Source organism: Lithobates pipiens, unplaced genomic scaffold (assembly GCF_037356315.1).
Source record: "Lithobates pipiens isolate NorthernLeopardFrog02 unplaced genomic scaffold, aLitPip1_a1.2 Scaffold_17, whole genome shotgun sequence".
Taxonomy (NCBI): Eukaryota; Metazoa; Chordata; class Amphibia; order Anura; family Ranidae; genus Lithobates; species Lithobates pipiens.
Window position 1 is genome coordinate 16577856 of NW_027507755.1, and position 24306 is coordinate 16602161.

At 44.8% G+C, this 24306-nt stretch overlaps 1 protein-coding gene across 1 annotated transcript; it reads left to right on the plus strand.

Moving 5' to 3' along the window:
- Positions 1 to 2701: 2701 nt before the first annotated feature.
- LOC143986622 (uncharacterized) lies at positions 2702 to 22982 on the plus strand. The gene is made up of 4 exons (XM_077485034.1): positions 2702 to 2763; positions 17346 to 17454; positions 17625 to 17703; positions 22341 to 22982. The coding sequence occupies exons 1-4, from the start codon at positions 2702 to 2704 to the stop codon at positions 22925 to 22927; spliced, it is 837 nt and encodes a 278-aa protein (XP_077341160.1). The 3' UTR covers positions 22928 to 22982.
- Positions 22983 to 24306: the final 1324 nt, after the last annotated feature.

The window sequence follows — 24306 nt, forward strand, 5'->3', positions numbered from 1 at the left end:
TCTCAGTCTGCAGAGCAGAGAGCTGTGACTGACAGTCAGCTGTTAGAACCGAGTGATCGGCGGTGTTCGATCGCTCTGTTCTCAGTGCAGAGGTGCCGAGGGACAGATGCTGCATCCACCTAGGTAAGTATAAATCAGGAAAAAAAACGTCTCTTTTAATGATTAGGTGTTAATAATTGTGGGCTGAAAGTTTTCAAGTGAAACTCTGCATTTTTTGTTAGTAGCATGTACATATACATATATTTACAGTATGCTACGGACCCCCGAACTCAAGAAGAGTCTGTCCGCTGTACAGTATATGCTATCTTGCCCGGTACCAGCACGATCCAAAACCCCTTAGCCCACCCAGTCACTTGTCGAGCCATAGTGTAGGGTGGAAAACATAAGACTGTTTATTCAAACAAAGGCACAAATAGATATACACTCAGTGGCAACCCCTTCCAGTAACATGACACACAGGTATATTCAACTATTCAACAGGAAACCGTCCTTAGGAGGGGCTGCTGGAGAAATCCCCCCTCCCCTCTTACAGCTAATCCACATAGACATATACATCCCATAATAGGTTGCTCCCAAGGCAGACAGAAACAATAGAACAATGAGATACAGCCACACCTCAAACAATCTAGTAAAAAGTCTACAATAGTTTATGAGACCAAGCTCATACAATATTCCAGCAGTTGGAATGGTGGAATTCATTCATCTTCCCCTATTTCCTGAGGGATATTGTTTAGAAATATTACTGTCCAAAGTGAAAGAGCCCCTTCATTCTTTCAACACAAACCACACATATAAGACCCTGGATAACAAGGGTAAAAGGAAAGGCTGAGTCCGCTGTGGTTGTACGATGAGCTTGATTAATGAAGATCAGACTGGGGGTTCTCGGTCACCCTGTGCCCCTAAAATACACGGCGTAACTTACACACATAGGAGGGGCCGGAGGAGCTGGACAAGGAGTTTCCAGAGCTCTCTAAGGTAAGCTGGGTTCCACAAGCCTCCCCCCCCCACCAAAGTGACTACCATAACACATCTCCCTTTTCGGCAGGAGACTAACACAGAAGAAGACCCCAAATGGGCTGACTTTGATGTTAGTCTGTAGTTCCAGTCCCCCCAATGCCTGTTCCCACAATGTACCCCAAACACATTGTCCCAAACAGAGCATTCCTCACCCAGCCAACCTCTGCCTCTCTCATAGATCATACCCGCTGCTGGGGAGAAGTGTAGACTGGTCCTTCCCCTAGAGTCCTTTCAGATGCTGAAGAAAAGACAGCGTGGCTGGGCTCACTCCATCAGGCTGTTGGGGATCTGGGCCGACTGCTCAGCATCTCTGGAGTATACAGGTGGACACTGAAGTCTCATCCACTTTTGCTAGATTAAAATCCCCCATGCTTGCAAAGCATGAATGGCATTCTCCTGTCTCGGTGCCGGACAATATTCTGGGGTTGAGTCAGTGGAAACCTAAGTCCCATCCATTTTCACAGGAACTCCATCTTCTGTTAGTTGAGGGCAGAGGCCAGCTGCACTCTGCCCTGTTGCCAGCCCTTCTGCTGGGTTGCTGTCAGTGGAGACCGCAGACCCATCCGCCGACACTTGCTCACGCTGCAGTTGTGAGGTGCCGATTGCATTCTCTTCCTGGAACTCCTGTGGAGTTGATTGTTGGGTGCAAAGGCCAGCAACATTCTGCCCTGTTAGTGCTTCAGCTGAGGACTCCACATCCTCCACCCCAGATAACTGTTGGGGAGGGAAGACCATTTCCTCTGCTCTGGCTGACTGTTGACATATTTCTTGAGGGATATTGTTCAGAAATATTACTGTCTTTATTGTTGCTTTTTATCCATTTTTTCATATTTTATTTTTGATTATTATTCATATTTTATTCAAGATCATAATATTTTTTTCATCAATTTATCATATATGAATTTGCACAAGTATTATATAATGTTTAGGATGTATTATTAAGAATGAATATTGTTTGTTCTAGATGATCGGATGAGCTCATTATCACCCTTTGCACAATTATTTTAGAATTGGGTGCTGAATATATGGTTATAAACAGCACAACTAATAGAGCTACAACAGTACACCATCCAATATAGGTCACAGGTTAAGCACATTCTCTAAAATATTTTTAATGTAGAGTGACCCATTGGGGAATTACACTTCAGGTGACGGGAACAATCACTAGCCATTTATTGCATACTCACCTAGGAGGAGTGATTCACTGTAGTGAATCGCCCTTTAGGCGACAGGAAATGCCACCTACTTCAACTAATATCCACCTATTGCTTACTAGCCTGGGAGGAGTGATTCACTTGAGAGCATCATTGGCTCTCAGTGCTGTCAATCAAAGCCAGTGACGAAGGAGTGGTGGGGGGGGGGGGGGGGGGTGAGTCACACTGTCTGTGTCAATGGACACAGCAGAGGGACTCTGGTGGGAGGACGCATGAGTGTTGGCACTGGAAAGAGAGGAGGGCCTAGGAGCGCCGGCAGGGGACCCACAAAAGAAGAGGTTCCTGGTAGACTAGGTAAGTATAGACATGTTTGTTATTTTTTTTAATGTACCTTTACAGTCACTTTAACCACTTAAGGATCGCCTCACGCCGATATACGTCGGCAGAATGGCACGGCTGGGCACAAGCACGTACAGGCACGTTGCCCTTTAAGAGCCAAGTCCTGAGCTCCATGACCGTGGCCGCGGGACATGTGGACCCGATCGCTGCCAGTGTCCTGTGATCGGCTCACGGAGCTGAAGAAGGAGGAGAGGTAAGTGTAAACAAACCTCTCCTCGTGCTTCCTAGTTGCCTGTCACTGATCGTCTGTTCCCTGTCATAGGGAACGACGATAAGTGATGTCACATGCCAAGCCACACCCCCTACTGTAAGAAACACACATTAGGTCACACTTAACCCCTTTACTGCCCCCTAGTGTTAACTAGTAAATACTAGTAATTACTAGTAAAAAAAAATTAAACAATAATAAAAATGCCATAAATCTATCCCCTATTTTGTAGACGCTATAACTTTTGCGCAAACTAATCAATAAACGCTTATTGCGATTTTTTTACCAAAAGTATGTAGAAGAATACGTATCGGCCGAAACTGAGGAAAAAAATGTTTTTTTATATATATTTTTTGGGGATATTTATTATTGCAAAAAGTAAATAATATAGAATTTTTTTAAAAATTGTCACTCTATTTTTGTTTATAGCACAAAAAATAAAAACCACAGGGGTGATCAATTACCACCAAAAGAAAGCTCTATTTGTGGGCAAAAAGCGACGCCAATTTTGTTTGGGAGCCACGTCGCACGACCGCGCAATTGTCAGTTAAAGCGATGCAGTGCCGAATTCGCAAAAAGGGGCCTGGTCCTTTAGCTGCAAAATGGTCCGGGGCTTAAGTGGTTAACCTTTTATTAAACTGCCATTTTTAATGCTGCACTTAGTCTGGCGCCCCTCTGTTCCCCCCTGTTATAACACACAACACTGGATTTTATTTGGACTATTCCTCTGCAACAAAGTATCCCTTGCTGAACTTTCTATTCATCTTTTTCCGAAGAAAGTTTAAGTCAGCAATTAAAATGCACGAGATCTTTTCAGCAAAGACATGCAAATGAGCGCATTAAATCTGCCATATAATGTTTCCAATTCATTTTTAATAACACGCTATCACAGGTTGAAACAAATATGTCAATCAGACTCAGCACTGGCGGAATTTTAACTAGTTGAAGTAGCCCAGCTGTCATTACCGTAGTCAGGAGAGTAGAACATAAATATGCAGAGTATTCATGATTACTGAACTGATACGCCTCGGTGAGATGGGATCCCGTCAAGGCAGATAAAACCCGACTCTGCACCATTTTAATAATGAACTCAGGACAAGTTGCCATTTAGGCCTCATTCGAACGGGCATATGCGTCTTTTCTGCATGGGATGCAGGCTCTTGCTGGCAGAGGATCCTGCGTGAAATATGCATCTAGGGCCAATTCACACCAGGAAATGCACAGGAATGAGCTCTGCATTGCTGTGCGATGCGATTTGAGCCCATTCATGGGCTGAATCGCACCTGGCTTGCACTACTTTAAAACCACAGAACAACTGGATGGCATGGTATTTGTGTACTAAGTGATCTGGTGCTGGCAAGTATTTGAGTGCAGCGGCTCCCATTTGCTTTCATTACAAAGGGCAAGATTTTGTTTTAATTTTATAAGTATGGCCCTAGAATTATTGCTCTCTCCCTGATGTTTGTGGTGGTTAATTCTTTTTAGAGAACGGGGATGGTTTAGTAGAGAAACTCATAAATTAAGGTGTTGCCATTTCAGAATCAAACATTTCCCCTTTAGCTTTTGAAGTTCTATTAAAAAAATAGAATTTAAGAGAAAGTAAAAAAAAAAACGAAAAAAAAAAACCTCCCATTAGGTCACGTTGAATAATCCATTGACATCCTCTTGCTCATGTGATTCGTCACACTGATAGGGTCAGGCACTCATGTCATGTGAACAGCTGATGGAGATAAAGTGAGAATTACTTCCCTACAAACAGCGCATTCATCTCCCCGGTCACTCATCATGCATTTTTCCCTATACCTAACAAGCCAAAAGGTTTACTCAGTCCAAAAATACAATCCATACTTTCCTATGGCTGTCATATGGAGCTAAATACTTTCCCCCAGCCTGTCTGTTTCTATGTGAAACAATGACCCCCCCCCCCCCAATGGAGCTGCAGAATTTTAATGGGCACTCCTGCTTTCCCTACTGGTGATCTGCCCTGTAGCTGCACACTCACCGATCCACCATTGGCAACAAACTTCTGATCCTTCAATCCTTTAAGCCCTTGTACACACGGTCGGACATTCCGGCGGAAAATGTCCGATCAGACCGTGTTGTCGGATACTCTGACCGTGTGTGGGCTCCATCGGACTGTTTCCATCGGAATATCCGACCGACAAAGTTTTAGAGCTGGGCTATAAAATTTTCCGACAACATGATCCGATCGGACTTTGTCCGATCATTTGTAGAGAATTCCGATCGGACAAAGTGCCACGCATGCTCAGATCAAATTCCTAGACCAAAGCTATTCACTACTAGCCTGAACATAGTCCCGTCGTAACGAAATAACGTCATCACGTTCTGAACGATTGGATTTTCCGACAACTTTGTCTGACCGTGTGTATGCAACACCAGTTTCGGACAAAATCTAACGGATTTGGTTGTCGGAATGTCCGACCGTGTGTACAAGGGCTTAGGTCTTATTAACAAAAAGGGTGCTGAGGCCCGTAGTTCATGCAGCTTGAGCCACCAGTTGTTTTCTGTGCAGGCAGCCCATTTAAAGTGATACTAAAGAATTGTTTTTTATTTTTTTTTAAATAACAAGCATGTCATGCTTTCCTCCATTGTGCAGCTCGTTTTGCACAGAGTGGCCCCGAACATCCATTTCTGGGGTCCCTCGGTGGTTCTTGCGGATCCTCTTCACATCAGATAACCCCCTTGGAGGAGCGCTCTCCTGAGGGGGTTACCTTGCGGGCACGCTCCCGAGTCCAGCATTCGGCGTCCATAGAGGCCAAATGCAGGACTCGGCCCCGCCCCTCGGTGCCCTCCTCATTGGATTTAATTGACAGCAATGGGAGCCAATGGCTGCGTTGCTAACAATCTATCCAATCAAGAGCCGGGAACCTGTGGAGAGAGGGACGGCGCAAACACACCGACGGAAATTTGGGGCTCAGGTATGTAAAACAGGGGGGGGTGCTGGGGGGCCGGTGACCGCAAGGTGTTTATTCACCTTAATGCATAGGATGCATTAAGATGAAAAAACACAAACCTTTAGAACCCCTTTAAGTCTATAGGAACAAAGCAGCTGCACAGACACAGACGTTCAACCCAATTTGACGGGGGTGCAGATAACTGGCCACAAGTGATCGACTTCTGTTGAACAGAATTTCCATTTTTGATCCATCCATGATCTGCTTCATGGGGGGTACAGGATGCTCAAAAATAACAGCAAAATGATCCATCTGCTCAGCAGACATGTCAGGGAACTCTTTAGACCCAGATAGTCTAAGCCCTTGTACACACGGTAGGACATTCCGACAACAAAATCCGTCTGATTTTTTCCGACGGATTTTGTCCGAAACCGGTGTTGCATAAACACGGTCGGACAATGTGATGACGTTATTTAGTTACGATGGGACTACGTTCAAGCTAGTAGCCAATAGCTTTGGTCTAGGAATTTGATCTGAGCATGCGTGGCACTTTGTTCGATCAGAATTCTCTACAAACAATCAGACAAAGTCCGATCGGATCATGTTGTCGGAAAATTTTTATATCCAGCTCTCAAACTTTGTTGGTCGGACATTCCAACGGAAAAAGTCCGATGGAGCCCACACACGGTCGGATTATCTGACAACACGGTCCAATCAGACATTTTCCATCGGAATGTCCGACCGTGTGTACAAGGGCTTATATCCTTCAGTATCTTTATGTATTAGGCTAATGTAGGGCATGGTATTCTATAGGGGGTCCAACTAAAGTTCTTCATAGGCGGTCTTTTAATTAGACATCATTTAGAATACTGTGTCCAATTCTGGAGACCTCATGTTTTTTTTTCGTTTTTAGAAAATACTATTTTGCCCTTTTTTCTTCTTTTTTTATGTCCCAAAGTTGCTGATCTTCTCCAGCTTCTTTTGGCGGTTTTCTGTCTACATGTACTCCAGCGGGGGCTCCATGGCACTGTCCAGGGCGAGTTTCTTATCAGTAAAAAGTGTTGAGCACACTTGGGTAATCTATGTTGGCCATTTGTAGTCTCCACTAGAAGCACATGTGACAGGGTGACAACACAGGAACATAACTAAGAGAAATGGACAGAGCGTTGTCACCCAATACCAGGAAATTCCTGACAACAAGGACCTTGATGGCAGGATCACCATGTATGATTTTATTGAAAGCTGCAGATGTAAAAGATTTGAAAAGAAGTTAAAAAATTACATTAACGTGTTAAAGATTATCTGAGATTTTAGTGATTTGAATCATATATACTTACATCTTCTTTCAAGTGAATTTAAAGTTATAAAAATGATCTTCTTAGTTTTGGATACAATAGGAAAGTGAAGGGAAATTTTTTACATTTTTAGTCGTCATCAGAACACTAATATAGTCCAATGGGGATACTTGCTATGGAAAAAATATTCTTGAAGGGCATTTTTCTTTTATTAGAAAAATTTCCATTTACTTCCTATTGTGTCTATAGGAGTATAGTGGGGTTAATTCTCTTCAAAGGGACATAAAAAAGCAGATTTAAACTATTCCTTATTCTGTCCAAAACTAAAACATTTTTGTCACTGTACAGTATGAAATCATAAGTCATAAACTGTCAGGGTACAATAGGAGTAGTCACGGAGGCAGCATACTTCTACGACAACAGAGCCCCGATTTATCCCAACCCTCATTGGCAAAATGGATCATCAAAGTAACCACACCACTTATAACATCAGGCGTGTTGCACCCTGAAGTGGCGTCAAGAACCCTGCAGGCCAAAAAGGTCTAAGTAAAAAGAAGGAAAATAGAAAAGCGAAGGAAATTGAAGAACATATCCAGGCTAATGGCAGAAGAGACACTTACCCCCAAGCCCAGAGGTATCCAGTAAGTTCTACACAAAACATGCACATATTTATAGGACAGGATATCTATGATATATGATAACACAAGTACATGGTACAACAGACACATATCGGGAATATGAAGTGCTGGGACAACATATTCTTTTCATTTTTGAAACTGGACTGACCTGAGGCAGTAGAAGCACCTGCCTTAGAGGCTGTGTTGGGGAGAGAGCTTGTCCTTCTCCCTAAGCCACTACCTTATGTCAATGGTGATGCCTGTATGTATAATGCAATGAACTATGTTGTAACGTTTTGTCAAATATGTCTACGTGGGTTTCCCTGATGAGGAAGTTATGGTCTGCGAAACGCGACAGAACACCTTTGGTATGAATTTGAGCGGAGACTGCGAGCCAGGCCTTCTCGTCCAAAATCAGTGCCTCAACTCACAAATGGGCTTCTGGAAGAATGGTCAAACATTCCTATAGACACATTCCTAAACCTTGTGTACAGACTTCCCAGAGGAGTTGAAGTTGTTATAGCTGGAAAGGGTGGGCCAACTCAATATTGAACCCTTGACTAAGACTGGTATGCCATTAAATTTCTTGTGCGTGTAAAGGCAGGTGTCCCAACACTTTTGGTAATATAGTGTGCATATCATACCTGTGGGATCCACATGAAAGCTGGAAAACCTTGTAGAAGGCACCAACACTACAGTGATTGCCCCCTAGCTTCTGGGTACTAAACATCCTTCCCAGAAGAGTTGAAGCTGTTATAGCTGCAGGGGGGGGCAACTCAATATTGAACCCTACAGACTAAGCAGGGCCGGCGCTACCACTAGGCGAACTAGGCAACCGCCTAGGGCGCACTGCTGCCTAGGGCGCCTGGCCGCTGGTTTCTCTAATCCCTGTCTCCCACTGGTCTCCATGTTATGTAAGTGTTTCGGTGCAGGTGCGGTGCTGTATAATGCAGGGGATGCCGCCCGGCGCCCCTGCAGAATGTTACATGTACCTCAGGCAGGCGCTCCGTCCAAATGTACTATCATTAGAGGCACAGCACAGCACTGGGGGGCATGTCCTAAGTCTGCCGACAGAACGGAAACAAACATATCCCCTGCTGCTGCTGCGTGCCACTATGAATATACCAGTGACCTGTCTGTGTCTCTGGTCTCTTTCAGTAGTGCCAGTTCTGCCCATACATAATTAATTTGTAGTGTCTAGTCATGTGACCCCTGACCCCGCCCCCGTCATTTGCAGAGGCCAGCTTTCCCTCCCGGTGTTCTATCACCTGTCCTGTACAGTGGCAGGTGTCACTCATGTGCAGACATGCTACAGCCAATCGGAGTAGTCAGTGCCTGATGAGTGGTGACAGCTGGAGGCATGGAGGTGGGGTCTGTGCTGGACAGAGTCATCCGATGCAGTCTACAGAGCAGAACCCCAGTGAATGAACTTCAACTACACTGTATAGTGTGTATAGTAGTGATGTCCAGTTCATGAATGAATCGTTCTTTTGAATCGATTCTTTTCAGTGAACTGGATGAATCGATTCATCTGAGCGAACTGATTAGTTTGAAACAGTTCACTCTGCAGTGCACGCAGTACATAGCAGAGCAGGCCTGGTAATATGATCCTAGTGTGAGATCAGCTGACTCAAAGCACAGTGACACTCAGGAACTGGATACAAACTTAAAAGAAGAGTCAGGAGTTCACAGTACACCGAGTTAACCAGTTGCCGACCGCCGCACGCCGATGTACGTCGGTAGAATGGCACGGGCAGGCATAAGGACATACATGTACGTCCCTTGCCTCCCGCGGGTCGGGGGCCCGATCGGGCCCCCGCCCGGTGCCTGCGGCGGTCGGTTTTCGTCCGGGAGCGATCCGGGACGAGGGGGCGGCCATTCATTCATGGCCACCCCCTCGCGATCGCTCCCGACGAATAGAAATCCCCGGTGACATCACTTCCTCTCCTGTAATGTAAACACAGGAGAGGAAGTGATGTATTCTCTCCTCCGTGTCGGTATTTTTCGTTCCGACACGGAGGAGAGCGGATCGGTGAGTTGCACCAACACTCTACACACACAGTAGAACATGCCAGGCACACTCACACCCCCCCTTTACCCCCCGATCACCCCCCCAATTACCCCTGCCCCCCAGTCACAGTGACACCAATGTCATTTTTTATTTTATTTTTTTTGCATTGGTGTCATTTGTGACTGTAATAACTGTTAGGGCAGTTAGGGTTAGCCCCCTTTAGTTCTAATGTACCCCCCTAACCCCCCCAATAAAGGTTTAACCCCGTGATCACCCCCCGTCGCCAGTGTCACTAAGGCTGGGTTCACATTGCAGCGGTTTATGAGAACGAATGTGATTCGCACCGCACTGCAGTGCAAATCACATCCGATCTCTGTGCGATTCGAGTTCAGCCATTCGCCGCACCCGCCACACCCGCCGCACCCGCCGCAAATTCGCACGGGACCCTTTTTTTGGCCCGCAGCAGAATCGGATCGCATGGGTGTTCACACCATGCGATCCGAGTTTGCAGATCGCACTGCGATATGCGAACTGATCTGGGGGTGTCAGTAACATTTCACTGACACTCCCAGCAGTTCGCATAGGGCAGTGTGAACTGCCGCCGGGAGGCATGCGATGCGGGAACCCGCCGCGGATTCGCGGCGTTTCGGCATCGCTCCAGTGTGAACCCAGCCTAATAAGCGATCATTTTTCTGATCGCCATATTAGTGTCACAGGTGACGCTAGTTAGGCAGGTAGGTATTTAGGTTCGCCGCAGCTTTTTATAGCGCCAGGGACCCCCATATACTACCGCATAAAGCCCCCTGATTGCCCCCTAGTTAACCCTTTCACCAGTGATCACCATATAACTGTTACAGGTGACGCTGGTTGGTTAGTTATTTTTTTATAGTTTCAGGGCACCCGCCATTTATTACCTAATAAAGGTTTAACCCCCTGATCACCCGGCGGGTGTCATTTGTGACTAATAACTGTTAGGGCAGTTAGGGTTAGCCCCCTTTAGTTCTAAGGTACCCCCCTAACCCCCCCAATAAAGGTTTAACCCCGTGATCACCCCCCGTCGCCAGTGTCACTAAGGCTGGGTTCACATTGCAGCGGTTTATGAGAACGGATGTGATTCGCACCGCACTGCAGTGCAAATCACATCCGATCTCTGTGCGATTCGAGTTCAGCCATTCGCCGCACCCGCCGCACCCGCCGCAAATTCGCACGGGACCCTTTTTTTGGCCCGCAGAAGAATCGGATCGCATGGGTGTTCACACCATGCGATCCGAGTTTGCAGATCGCACTGCGATATGCGAACTGATCTGGGGGTGTCAGTAACATTTCACTGACACTCCCAGCAGTTCGCATAGGGCAGTGTGAACTGCCGCCGGGAGGCATGCGATGCGGGAACCCGCCGCGCATTCGTGGCGTTCCCGCATCGCTCCAGTGTGAACCCAGCCTAATAAGCGATCGTTTTTCTGATCGCTGTATTAGTGTCACAGGTGACGCTAGTTAGGCAGGTAGGTATTTAGGTTCGCTGCAGCTTTTTATAGCGCCAGGGACCCCCATATACTACCGCATAAAGCCCCCTAATTGCCCCCTAGTTAACCCTTTCACCAGTGATCACCATATAACTGTTACAGGTGACGCTGGTTGGTTAGTTATTTTTTTATAGTTTCAGGGCACCCGCCATTTATTACCTAGTCTCACTAGTGTACCCCTAAATTTAGGGGTGTCTACTTTCCAAAATGGGGTCATTTGGGGGGGGTTTGTGCCATCTTGGCATTTTATGGCCTTCAAAACTGTAACGCCCTTAGAAAGCCTGAAGGCGGTGCTTGGTTTTCGGGGCCCCGTACGCGGCTAGGCTCCCAAAAAGTCCCACATATGTGGTATCCCCGTACTCAGGAGAAGCAGCAGAATTTATTTTGGGGTGTCATTTCACATATGCCCATGGCATGCGTGAGCAATATATCATTTAGTGACAACTTTGTGAAAAAAAAAAAAGTTTGTAATTTTCCCGCAACTTGTGGCAAAATATAAAATATTCCATGGACTCAACATGCCTCTCAGCAAATAGCTTGGGGTGTCTACTTTCTAAAATGGGGTCATTTGTGGGGGTTTTGTGCCATCTTGGCATTTTATGGCCTTCAAAACTGTAATAGGTAGTGAGAAGTGAACTCAAAAATTTACGCCCTTAGAAAGCCTGAAGGCGGTGCTTGGTTTTCGGGGCCCCGTACGCGGCTAGGCTCCCAAAAAGTCCCACATATGTGGTATCCCCGTACTCAGGAGAAGCAGCAGAATTTATTTTGGGGTGTCATTTCACATATGCCCATGGCATGCATGAGCAATATATCATTTAGTGACAACTTTGTTAAAAAAAAAAAAAAAAGTTTGTAATTTTCCCGCAACTTGTGGCAAAATATAAAATATTCCATGAACTCAACATGCCTCTCAGCAAATAGCTTGGGGTGTCTACTTTCTAAAATGGGGTCATTTGTGGGGGTTTTGTGCCATCTTGGCATTTTATGGCCTTCAAAACTGTAATAGGTAGTGAGAAGTGAACTCAAAAATTTACGCCCTTAGAAAGCCTGAAGGCGGTGCTTGGTTTTCGGGGCCCCGTACGCGGCTAGGCTCCCAAAAAGTCCCACATATGTGGTATCCCCGTACTCAGGAGAAGCAGCAGAATTTATTTTGGGGTGTCATTTCACATATGCCCATGGCATGCATGAGCAATATATCATTTAGTGACAACTTTGTTAAAAAAAAAAAAAAAAAGTTTGTAATTTTCCCGCAACTTGTGGCAAAATATAAAATATTCCATGAACTCAACATGCCTCTCAGCAAATAGCTTGGGGTGTCTACTTTCTAAAATGGGGTCATTTGTGGGGGTTTTGTGCCATCTTGGCATTTTATGGCCTTCAAAACTGTAATAGGTAGTGAGAAGTGAACTCAAAAATTTACGCCCTTAGAAAGCCTGAAGGCGGTGCTTGGTTTTCGGGGCCCCGTACGCGGCTAGGCTCCCAAAAAGTCCCACATATGTGGTATCCCCATACTCAGGAGAAGCAGCAGAATTTATTTTGGGGTATCATTTCACATACGCCCATAGCATGTGTGAGCAATATATCATTTAGTGACAACTTTGTGTAAAAAAAAAAACAAATTTTTTTTTTTGTTATTATTCAATCGCTTGAGGCAAAAAAATAAAATATTCAATGGGCTCAACATGCCTCTTATCAATTTCCTTAGGGGGTCTACTTTCCAAAATGGGGTCATTTGGGGGGGTTTTGTACTGCCCTGCCATTTTAGCACCTCAAGAAATGAGATAGGCAGTCGTAAACTAAAAGCTGCGTAAATTCCAGAAAACGTACCTTAGTTTGTAGATGTGACAACTTTTGCGCAAACCAATAAATATACAATTATTGACTTTTTTTTTACCAAAGACATGTGGCTGAATACATTTTGGCCTAAATGTATGACTAAAATTGAGTTTATTGGATTTTTCTAATAACAAAAAGTAGAAAATATCATTTATTTTCAAAATTTGCGGTCTTTTTACGTTTATATCGCAAAAAATAAAAATCGCAGAGGCAATCAAATACCATCAAAAGAAAGCTCTATTTGTGGGAAGAAAAGGACGCAAATTTTGTTTGGGTACAACATTGTATGACCGCGCAATTACCAGTTAAAGCAGCGCAGTGCCAAAGTGTAAAAAGACCTCTGGTCATTTACCAGCAAAATGGTCCGGTCTGAAAGTGGTTAAAGAATCATACAAGTTACTGAGTTAAAGAATCATATCAGTTTTTAGAACACAGTACACTGAAAGAACCACGAGTCCCCACCAGTAAAACAATACACTAAACCAATGAGGTAGCAGCAGTGATAAGGTGGTACGGACAGCCTAAGGCCCTTTCACACTCGTGCGGCTTGTCCTGTGACTTGAGACTGCAAAGTCACATGACAAGTCACAGCCCATGATTTCCAACGAGTTCAGTTCATATCTGTGCGACTTCAAAGTAGCTTTTGTACCACTTTTGTCCGACTTTGATGCGACTTGTGGCAAGATTACACTGCTTCAAGTCGTGGCAAAAATCATGGCAAAAGCACTTGACTTTCAAGTCGCACAAGTGTGAAAATAGCCTTAAAGCGGAGCTCCACCCTAAAGTGGAGCTTCCGCTCATTAGAACCCTCCCCCCCTCCGGCGCCACAATTGGCACCTTTCAGGGGGGAGGGGGGTGCAGATACCTGTACAGTACAGGTATCTGCACCCACCTCCGGCATAGATATCTGCAGAATCTACGCCCCTTTTTGAAGGTCCCACGCTGTCTGCTGGGAAACACACAGATCCCAGAGACAGCGGGGACCATCCTTATTGCGCTGCGCGACTCGCGCATGCGCAGTAGGGAACCGGGAAATGAAGCCGCAAGGCTCCACTTCCTGATTCCCATACCCAAGATGGTGGCGGCAGCACCCGAGAGACGATCGAGAGATCGGCTTCGGGTGCAGACATCGCGGGCGCGCTGGGCGGGTAAGTGTCCTTATTTTAAAAGTCAGCAGCTGCAGTATTTGTAGCTGCTGGCTTTTAAAAAAAAAAAACGGCGGAACTCCCGCTTTAACGATTGGATTTTACTACCAGGGGTACTTCGCCCATGGTAGTGGTAGTAAAATCTGATCATCATTCCTGCGCATGCGCTGTAAAGGCTACGGGCAAATCTGATGGCTAGCAATGTTAACTGTGCAGTTGGCTCATCAGAATGCAGTTCACATGCACAAAAACCCACTTTTCATTTAGGCTCTGTTTCCACTTGTGTAACTTGTCCTGCGACTTTGTACTCTATGATTTCCAATGAGTATTATTCGTATCTGTGCGACTTCAAATAGTCCCTGCACTACTTTGGTCCCACTTGGATGCAACTTGAGATCCATAGACCTCCGGAATACACAGGCATTGCTTTAAAGTCGCATCAAAATTGCAGCAGAATTGTGAAACTTTCAGGCTGCGTTGGCCTGAAAAGCCTGAAAGTTGCATGATTCTGCCGCGACTTGAAGCAATGCCTGTGTATTCTGGAGGTTTATGACTTCAAGTCACATTAAAATGGGACCAAAGTAGTGCAGGGACTACTTTGAAGTCGCTGTGACTTGAAGTCGCACAGATATGAATGGTACTCAGTGGAAATCGGGTACTTCTTGTCATGCATCTTTGCAGTCCTAAGTCACAGAACAAGTTGCACAAGTGGAAACAGAGCCTAAATGAAAAGCGGGGTTTGTGTGCATGTGAACTACATTCTGGGGCAACTTCACAGTTAACATTGCTATCCATCAAATTTGCGGAAACCTAGTAGGCTCAGGGCCAGTTCACACTGTTGCATAGTGCAAAATTGCATGCGATTTGCACTGCAGTGCAAGTCACAGGTGATGTCCGTGCAATGCGATTTCAGCCATACAGATAGTATGGCTGAAATCGTATCGCATTCGGACTAAACTCGCAAAAGACCCTTTTTTTGGTCCGCACCAGAATCGGATCGCATGGCACTCATGCGATCCGATTAATGTCCAAACTGACACTTTGCAGTGTGACATGCGAGCTGAAATGGGGGTGTCATTAACATTGTATGACACTCCCCAGCAGTTTGCATATGTCGTTGTGAACTGTTGTGCGAGTCTGGTGCGATGCAGGAACCTGTAGTGGAATCGCAGGGTTCCCGCATCGCACAAGTGTGAACCCAGCCTAACACAGCTGCTTGTATATCACCAAAATTCATGACACTGAGCTAATCTGACAACAATAGACTTGTGCTCTGCGCCGATGAACTAAATCAAAGTAAACGTCCCCAGGACCTGCCAACCTTCTGTGTGAATCAGTCTTCTGATTCTAATCATTTAATATGGTTGAATCAGAGCTTCGGTTCACTTGAGGCACCTGCCTTAGGGGCTGTGTTGGGGAGAGAGCTTGTCCTTCTCCCTAAGCCAACACCTTATTTCAATGGTGATGCCCTTTTTTTTTTAAAAGGAAAGAAGAAAAAAAAAGATTTTTTTTTTAACAATATCCATTGTAGAATTCCCGTCAAGGTATTAGGGCTTCAGACATAGTCTGTATTGTCCTACAACCATTCTATTTTTTGGACACTAGGTGTCGCCAGTGTATCCATCCTCCAGTTGCTGGTGGTGACTTGCCAGGCATTGCTAGGTCATGCTCTGGCCTTGTTCTCCCTTTCAGACCGCACCGGAAGTTAGGCTTGTTTACTTCCGGTTGCGGTATCATTGCGAACAACCAGCGTGGGTGCACTTCCGGTTCCGGGTTATTACTATAACAACACTAGGTATTGTATTATGTAGATTTACTTGTTCTCCATATGCCCTGATAACCTGTCTAGCTGGTTATGATGCCGTCCGCTTTCCACGCCCTATGTCACTGCCATATGTGCTTAATTTGTTTGTACACTACGAAGTAGTGGTTTGTGTCATAGAACTATATGGGTGGTATACATTGACATTGAGGCGTGGAGCGCACGCCGGGCCGCCATTTTGCCCGAACCGGAAGTGGGCATTCATTATTCACAATACGAATCCCATGTCATCATTATGGATTATATGGGTGGAATGCATCCCGACCGAGTCGTGGAACGCACGCCGGTCCGCCATCTTGCCCGCACCGGAAGTGGGTATGTCTGACACACAGGGGGGATTTAAATTGTCTTACTGTGTATTATCTATATAAGGCAGTGGGACAGTGGTTGGAGCCCACCCCAGATGATGACCTGTAGGTCAAAACGCGTCGGGAGGACTCCGACACTGCCTATTTTTCCTCTGACATGCTTATTGATTACAATGGAAATGTGAGTTTGATATTTATTCTTATTAAAGCCATTTTTTGAAAAACGTTATTACGCTATGTCGGCTCTACCTTTTTATTTTCATGCCTGAATTGTTGCCGGAGCTGTTTATATATACAAAAACGGTGATCACACGCAGCCTGTTATACCGAATGAATCGTTTATGTTTGGACTCCCCCTATGGTGGAATGCTGAATCTAAAGTTGCAGTAACTGGGATTACAAGCTATTACTGACCCCTTAGGCATATGTCTATCCGGGTCATATCCATCTGGTAAGCCTGTGCTTCTTACGGTGGTGGGAGCTACACTGGGTGAAATCACTTCTGGTCACAGTAAAGTGGGACGCCTGTGGACACTGAATTTCATTGGGACTTGCACTTTATACGCCTTTTGCTTCACCAATTTATGAACTTTAGTGTTTTTATTATTTATATATTTATGTTGATGTTCACTGCACATTTTTTTGTTACCCCCTTTTTTGGGGTTATGTCACAGTAAGGTTGGAATTTTTTCTGATATTATGATATATATTCACACGTTTAGTCCTATCGATATATAGATTTCAATGTTCATATACTCACTTCTTTGTTTTGTATACATGTTGTGACATCCCCATACCTGGGGCCACGTTGCATTTATTTGTTACAGGTATATGTACACAGTAGTACTTGTTTTTTCACGTTTTGCTAATTTCAAGGGTTACATTTATATATACTTGGCGCTTACACTTTACATTCTTGACGTCTTCTGAGCTAAAAAGATCCCAGTTTTAGCGTGTTAGCAGCCTTGTTTTCAGTTTTCCTTTCTCAGCTTTTCTCTGTTGTTGACTATTGTGCAGTGTTATTGTGTACATCGTCCCAATACTTTTCACAATATATTGTAGATGAGGCAAGAGTTTCTCCTTCCCCTGTCTCAGCCATTGTCCGAGTCACAAATCTATAACAAACTTGAAGATCGCGTCTTCCAACTATATTAACTGCATATTTGTTCCAAGTCAAAGACTTAGAAAAGTAGAAGACAGCCAGGTAACTAGCACTTTTAGAAGCAAGTCAACAAAGGCAAACAGCCCAACGATTCTACACAGCTGCAATCCTGCTCCTTGCAGCATATGTCCTCTAAAATATTTGGAGCCAATCAGAAGCGGTAAATACTGTCACATGTATTATAAGCAATAAGAGTTCCTGATTTCTTGCAGATTACGAGGAGCTCAGCCACTGACAACAGCCCTGAACTGAGATCAAAGCTGTGCAGGAGTGCCAAAGGTGACCGATTAGGTAAGAGCAATTAGGTAAGAGCGATTAGGTAAGAGCGTCTGGCAGTGAATGTGCAGCGAATGAGCGAGCAGTGAGATCGGGGGAAAGAGTTAATAGATCAGAAAACTCCAACTAGTCTAAACACAAACACGGAAATGTGAAACCTCAAAAAAGAAAGTGAAACACAAAGAAGAAAAGTGATGAATTGTAAATAAAAAGTCAGTTTTGTGGTCGTTGTCCCCTAATCCCTCCGGAGTGTTGTGCAGTGTAGAACGGCACTGCAATATTTTACTAAAGCTTAACTATTCCAAATATTTTACTGCTTTAAAACAGTATTGTGTTCTTTACATATTTTTATGTCATGGGCGTATCTGGATGGACGGTAGCCAGCATGCAGGGACTTGAACACAGGGGTTAAAGTAGAGCAGAGCTCCAAGAAAGAAAATCGTTTTTATTAAAATGTGCTGTGTAACAGTTAACTCCCTTTTGTTTTACGCACCCCCCTGGAACGCTGCCCTTTCTTTATTATTTACACTTTCATGCATCCCGGGAAGTATAATGCCCCGTACACACGAGCGGACTTTTCGACATCCAAACTCCGACGGACTGAGTCCGGCGGACTATCCGATCGTGTGTGGGCTGCAACGGACTTTAGCAAAGCTAAAGTCTGACGGACTTTAGAAATGAAGCATGCTTTAAATTTTCCCGACGGAACTCCGCCGGACCCGGTCCCCTTTGAAAAATCCGCTCGTGTGTGTGCTACTCCGACGGACTAAAACCGACGCTAGGGCAGCTATTGGCTACTGTCTATGAACTTCCTACGTCGAATCCAGTCGTACGTCATCACGTTCGACTCCGTCGGAGTTTGGTGTGATGGTGTGTGGTCAAGTCCGTTCGGTCGAAAAGTCCGCCAGAACTCCGTCGGAACTCCAGCGGAACTCCGGCGGAACTCCTTTGGAGGTCTGTCAGACTTAATTCCTCTCGTGTGTACGGGGCATAACTCTCATAGTCTAAAATAATCAGTTTATACATTTTTTTTTTTTAAATAACAGTAATTCAAAACGTTACCGCACCGCACTTGTAGCCCTAAACTGAGCTAGAGAGGGTGTGAGGGATTTAACCACTTCAATACAGGGCACTTTCACCCCCTTCCTGCCCAGGCCAATTTTCAGCTTTCAGTGCTGTCACACTCTAAATGACAATTGCACTGTGTTTTTCTTCTTCACTAAAGGGCACTGATAGGCTGCACTGATAATCAGAGCACTGATAGGCGTAACTGATAATCAGGGCAGTGATAAGCAGCCCTGATAAAAAGGGCACTGATAATAAGGGCACTGATCATCAGGCTGCACTGAAAATCAGGGCACTGATAATCAGGCTGCACTGATAATCAGGGCAAAGTTAGGAGGCACTGATAATCAGGGCACTGATAGGCTGCACTGACAATCAGGCTGCACTGATAATCAGGGCACTGATAATCAGGCTGCACTGATAATCAGGGCACTGATAGGGGGCACTGATAACCAGGGCACTGACAATCAGTGGCCTGATTATCTTGGGACATAAATTTAAAATCTAATTTTACTGATGTGGCACGGATGATCACTGATTTGGCATGGATGTGGCATGAATGATCACTGATGTGGCACGGATGATCACTGATGTGGCACGGATGATCACTGATTTGGCATGGGTGTGGCACGGATGATCACTGATGTGGCATGGATGTGGCACGGATGATCACTGATGTGGCATGGATTAGAACTTATGTGGCATGGATGTGGCATGGATGATCACGGATGTGGCATGGATGTGGCACGGATGATCACTGATGTGGCACGGATGATCACTGATGTGGCATGGATGATCACTGATGTGGCACGGATGATCACTGATTTGGCATGGATGTGGCATGGATGATCACTGATGTGGCACAGATGATCACTGATTTGGCATGGATGTGGCACGGATGATCACTGATGTGGCATGGATTAGAACTTATGTGTCACGGATGATCACTGATGTGGCATGGATGTGGCACGGATGATCACTGATGTGACACGGATGATCACTGATGTGGCATGGATGATCACTGATGTGGCACGGATGATCACTGATTTGGCATGGATGTGGCATGGATGATCACTGATGTGGCACGGATGATCACTGATGTGGCATGGATGTGGCACGGATGATCACTGATGTGGCATGGATGATCACTGATTTGGCATGGATGTGGCATGGATGATCACTGATGTGGCACGGATGATCACTGATTTGGCATGGATGTGGCACGGATGATCACTGATGTGGCATGGATTAGAACTTATGTGGCATGGATGTGGCACGGATGATCACTGATGTGGCATGGATGTGGCACGGATGATCACTGATGTGGCACGGATGATCACTGATGTGGCACGGATGATCACTGATGTGGCATGGATGATCACTGATGTGGCACGGATGATCACTGATTTGGCATGGATGTGGCATGGATGTGGCATGGATGATCACTGATGTGGCACGGATGATCACTGATGTGGCATGGATGTGGCACGGATGATCACTGGGGTGGCACGGATGATCACTGATGTGGCATGGATGTGGTACTGATGTGGCATGCATGTGGTGTGGATGATCACTGATGGATGTGGCATGGATCATCACTGATGTGGAATGGATGTGGCACTGATGATCACTGATGTGGCACTGATGATCACTGAACTTCTCTCTTATCCCCTCTAGCCACAATATTCATGCACAGGAAACCGTTTATTTACAGCACTGGTGTTTTTGGTTACGATACCCAATAGGGGTGTTAATTTATTTTTAGATTGTGATAAGACATAAGAATATTATTTTTATTTGCGTTATTTTTCACCTCTTGATAAGAAGTTTGTTGCAGCACTGGCACTTTAAGTACAAACTCAGTAGATAAAATATTACTAGTATTATTCACATTATTCAATTTCTACCTTGAGAGATCAGATACATGTAATACTGTTTGCAATTCTTTATATAGTTTCAATATTCTTTTTGTTTTTGAAGCCTAGAGCCACTTCATATTTTTAAACGATTGTATTTTAGATATGGGGGCACATTGCTAAGTTTTGAGCAGCTGCTTCCTATTTCTTATATTAAGTGGTAGCGCATGGGATTCTATATGCATCCTCTTATTACACTTATCTCTATATAATGTGACAAACTGTGGTGAACTGACGAAGCAGCACTCACTTTTTTTGCAGTCTGTGGTGTCTGCGTCCGCAGTGACACCTATCCTGACACGCAGCGATTTGGCCTTCTCTCCAGCTCCTCCCCTTCACAGTCAGCTGACTTAGGCCCCGCCCCTGCGGCCCCAATGACCATGCATTGAAATAGAATTGAATGAGTGGCTGGCCGGCTGCTCATGGAGCAGCCCAGCTGCCTTGGACATGCGGCCTAATGGCACCAGCCCAATGGCCGGGTCTAGCCCTGAGTGTATCCGTGTGCGGCCTGCTCCCCCACCCCCCACCACAACCCCCTAGCAATGTCACTGGATCTACATTCAGACAAAAAAAAAGTTGAAAAAACAAATCACAAACTAAACATCAGAAAAGGTGTCGACTCGATAGACCATTTGCCTGTAATCCTTCCATGTTTCTAAAATGAATGAAGCCACCTCATCTAAGCTGCAATATATGAAATTTGTCATGGATGGGAGTCCATTCCCACGAGGTGGCAAACTGGACAACCTGGATTTGGTTAAAGCAGCTGGGGCAGACAGTGTCAAAAGCCACGAAGGAGACATGGAGCTTAACATAACCACTTGGTTAGCAAAGGTAAAAGCCCTTTCAAAACCTGAGGTGCAGGGTCTAAGCCGTCTCCGGTCTTCTCCAGGGCTCCTAATGACTCCCAGGTTGCGGCCCTCACCTAAGAAAGCAGCTACTTAGGACAGAATAGGTATGCGGTTTCTCGAAGCACTGAAATGTTGGATCACAGGTCAGTATGGAATACAGTCCGAACTAACAGGGGAACCACACCGAGATATTACGAGATGGTAAGTATGAACAGGGCCACATGAGATGACTGAAAGCAGTCCAGAGTCCATCAAGACATAGACCAGGAAGCTGGCTTGGAGTGGCAACAAGTTTCTGGTCGGAACACACAGGGAATCACAGATACAGGTATGCTGGAGTGCTCAGAGGATAATACAGGTTCCAGGATTTGGGTTGCAGGCAAGAACACACACTAGGGATAGCTGAGAACAATGGAGATCACAAGAGCAGGATGAAGAATGGAGGTAATGGCGGGACAGAGGAAGACAGGGAATCACTGAGAATGCTTGGAGGGTTGCTGGGGGTCTGACTGCTAGCGGACAGACTTGTGGCTGGATCACCAAGCAACCCACGAGCTAGCCCTTTAAGACAGTGCTTACATTAATGGGTGTAGGTATAGAAGCACATAGTACAAGAACATTGTAAGTTTCAAAGGAACAGTTAACAGATAACGAGAGACTACAGGCTTTGTGTAAGATCTCAAATTGGTTTTGCATAGTTTTTCCATTGATTTAAAACCTTTAGCTCTGACTGCTCTCAACTGGAACTACATTTCCAGTTTTCTTCAAGAGATTAACCTGAGCACTATAAGGCTAACCTATGTTTCTTCTGTTATACCAGCTTGTTGGACAGCCAAGGGTCATCTGGAGTTTGGCGAGCCTTGTTCTGGATGCTTCATGATGTTTCAAGAGAACACCGAGCAGCTGAAGACTGAGGCCTATGCAGAAGGTCTCTTGTCTTCTCAGGTAGCTATGGCACAACGGATATCTTGCATTCATGTGTCTGATATTAACCAAGGTCTACAATGTAAAGATTCTCTAAACGACGCCTTTACTTCAATGGACGGTCATGAAGAACATTCTGCTTTGAAGGAGGATCAAGAGATTCCTGCTGACCAGAAGCTGCCTCAACTCCCTCACGAGTTTGTTATCACTATGTGTGTTCATTGCTTAATCAACCAGTATAGAGAACTTCACCAGCTGAAGGAGGCATCTGAGAGAAAAGAGGCAACTATGGGCCCACAAGAAAAAAATGCCCTGAGCAAGGAGTATAACCTAAACAGTTATCTATTTCATAATTTTCAAGAGGTGAAAAATGGGAGCCATGCTGACCATGTTACTCCTGAGTGCAACAGACTTCTCGTTATGAAGGTGATATTTGCCTTGTGTCTGCTGTGGACCCTCTTATTAATATTTCACTGTATTTAGGATAAAAGAAAAAAACTGTACAAAAATTAAGTAAATAAATCAAAAAACAAGTGTATTACAGCATCTATTGTGTCCCCTAGAATTAACATGTGCAAACACAATAATTGTTTATAAATAAACACATAATATATAATCAAGCATATACTACAACTGATATATGAATACATAAATATCAAGTGACTAGATACATAAAAAGTCCACATTAAATTAAATTCTGATTATTTAAAGGGCGCTGCTCCCAGAACCGAGTGCTCAAATCTCATAAAGTGCTCCAACGCTCCAAAAGTGCTGAAATATGTATTACCTTTTACGAGATACTCATGATCTCCAAATTTTAAGAGATTACAACAGGCAGGCATTGGGGTTACCAGACCATTTTGCTGGTCAAAGACCAGACCACTTTTTGCGATTCGGCACTGCGTCACTTTAACTGACAATTGCGCGGTCGTGCGACATGGCTCCCAAACAAAATTGCATCCTTTTTTTCCCACAAATAGAGCTTTGTTTTGGTGGTATTTGATCACCCCTGTGGTTTTTATTTTTTGCGCTATAAACAAAAATAGAGTGACAATTTAAAAAAAGCATTATTTTTTTACTTTTTGTTATAATAAATATCCCCCAAAAATATATAAAAAAACATTTTTTTCCCTCAGTTTAGGCCGATACGTATTCTTCTACATATTTTTGGTAAAAAAAATCGCAATAAGCGATTATTGATTGGTTTGCGCAAAAGTTATAGCGTTTACAAAATAGGGATAGTTTTATGGCATTTTTATTAATAATTTTTAATTATTATTTTTTTTTTACTAGTAATGGCGGCGATCAGCGATTTTAATTGTGACTGCGACATTATGGCGGACACATCGGACATTTTTGACACATTTTTGGGACCATTGTCAGTTATACAGCAATCACTGCTATATAAATGCAGTGATTCCTGTGTAAATGACACTGGCAATGAAGGGGTTAACCAGTGGGTGGCAGTGTAGGGGTTAAGTGTTCCTAGGGGTGTGTTACTAAGTGTGGGGGGTTGGGCTTTCATTTAGTGAACACTGATCTCTGCTCCAATCACATAGAGCAGAGATCAGCGTCACTAGTTGCTAGGCAGAATGGAGAAATGCTGTTTACAACGGCATTTCTCCATTCAGCCGTCCCGTGAGACGATCGCGGGTATGCCCACGGCGATCGAGTCCACGGGACCCGCGACCGGACTCACGGGGTTCCCAACTGGCACGCGAGCGCGCCGCCGGCCATTTTGCCGACGTAAAATCGGCGTGCGCTGGTCGGGAACCGGTTAAGTGGCCAATCTCGTTCTCACAACAATGCTGGTCTTAATATATCCGTGCACGATAGTCAACATCCTAAACTCCAAACATTCT

Coding starts and splice junctions, on each gene's coding strand:
- LOC143986622 (XM_077485034.1), top strand. CDS start 2,702: ATGTGGACCCGATCGCTGCCAGTGTCCTGTGATCGGCTCACGGAGCTG. Junction 2,764..17,345: donor GAGCTGAAGAAGGAGGAGAG/GTAAGTGTAAAC, acceptor CCCCTGTCTCAG/CCATTGTCCGAGTCACAAAT. Junction 17,704..22,340: donor TGCCAAAGGTGACCGATTAG/GTAAGAGCAATT, acceptor CTGTTATACCAG/CTTGTTGGACAGCCAAGGGT.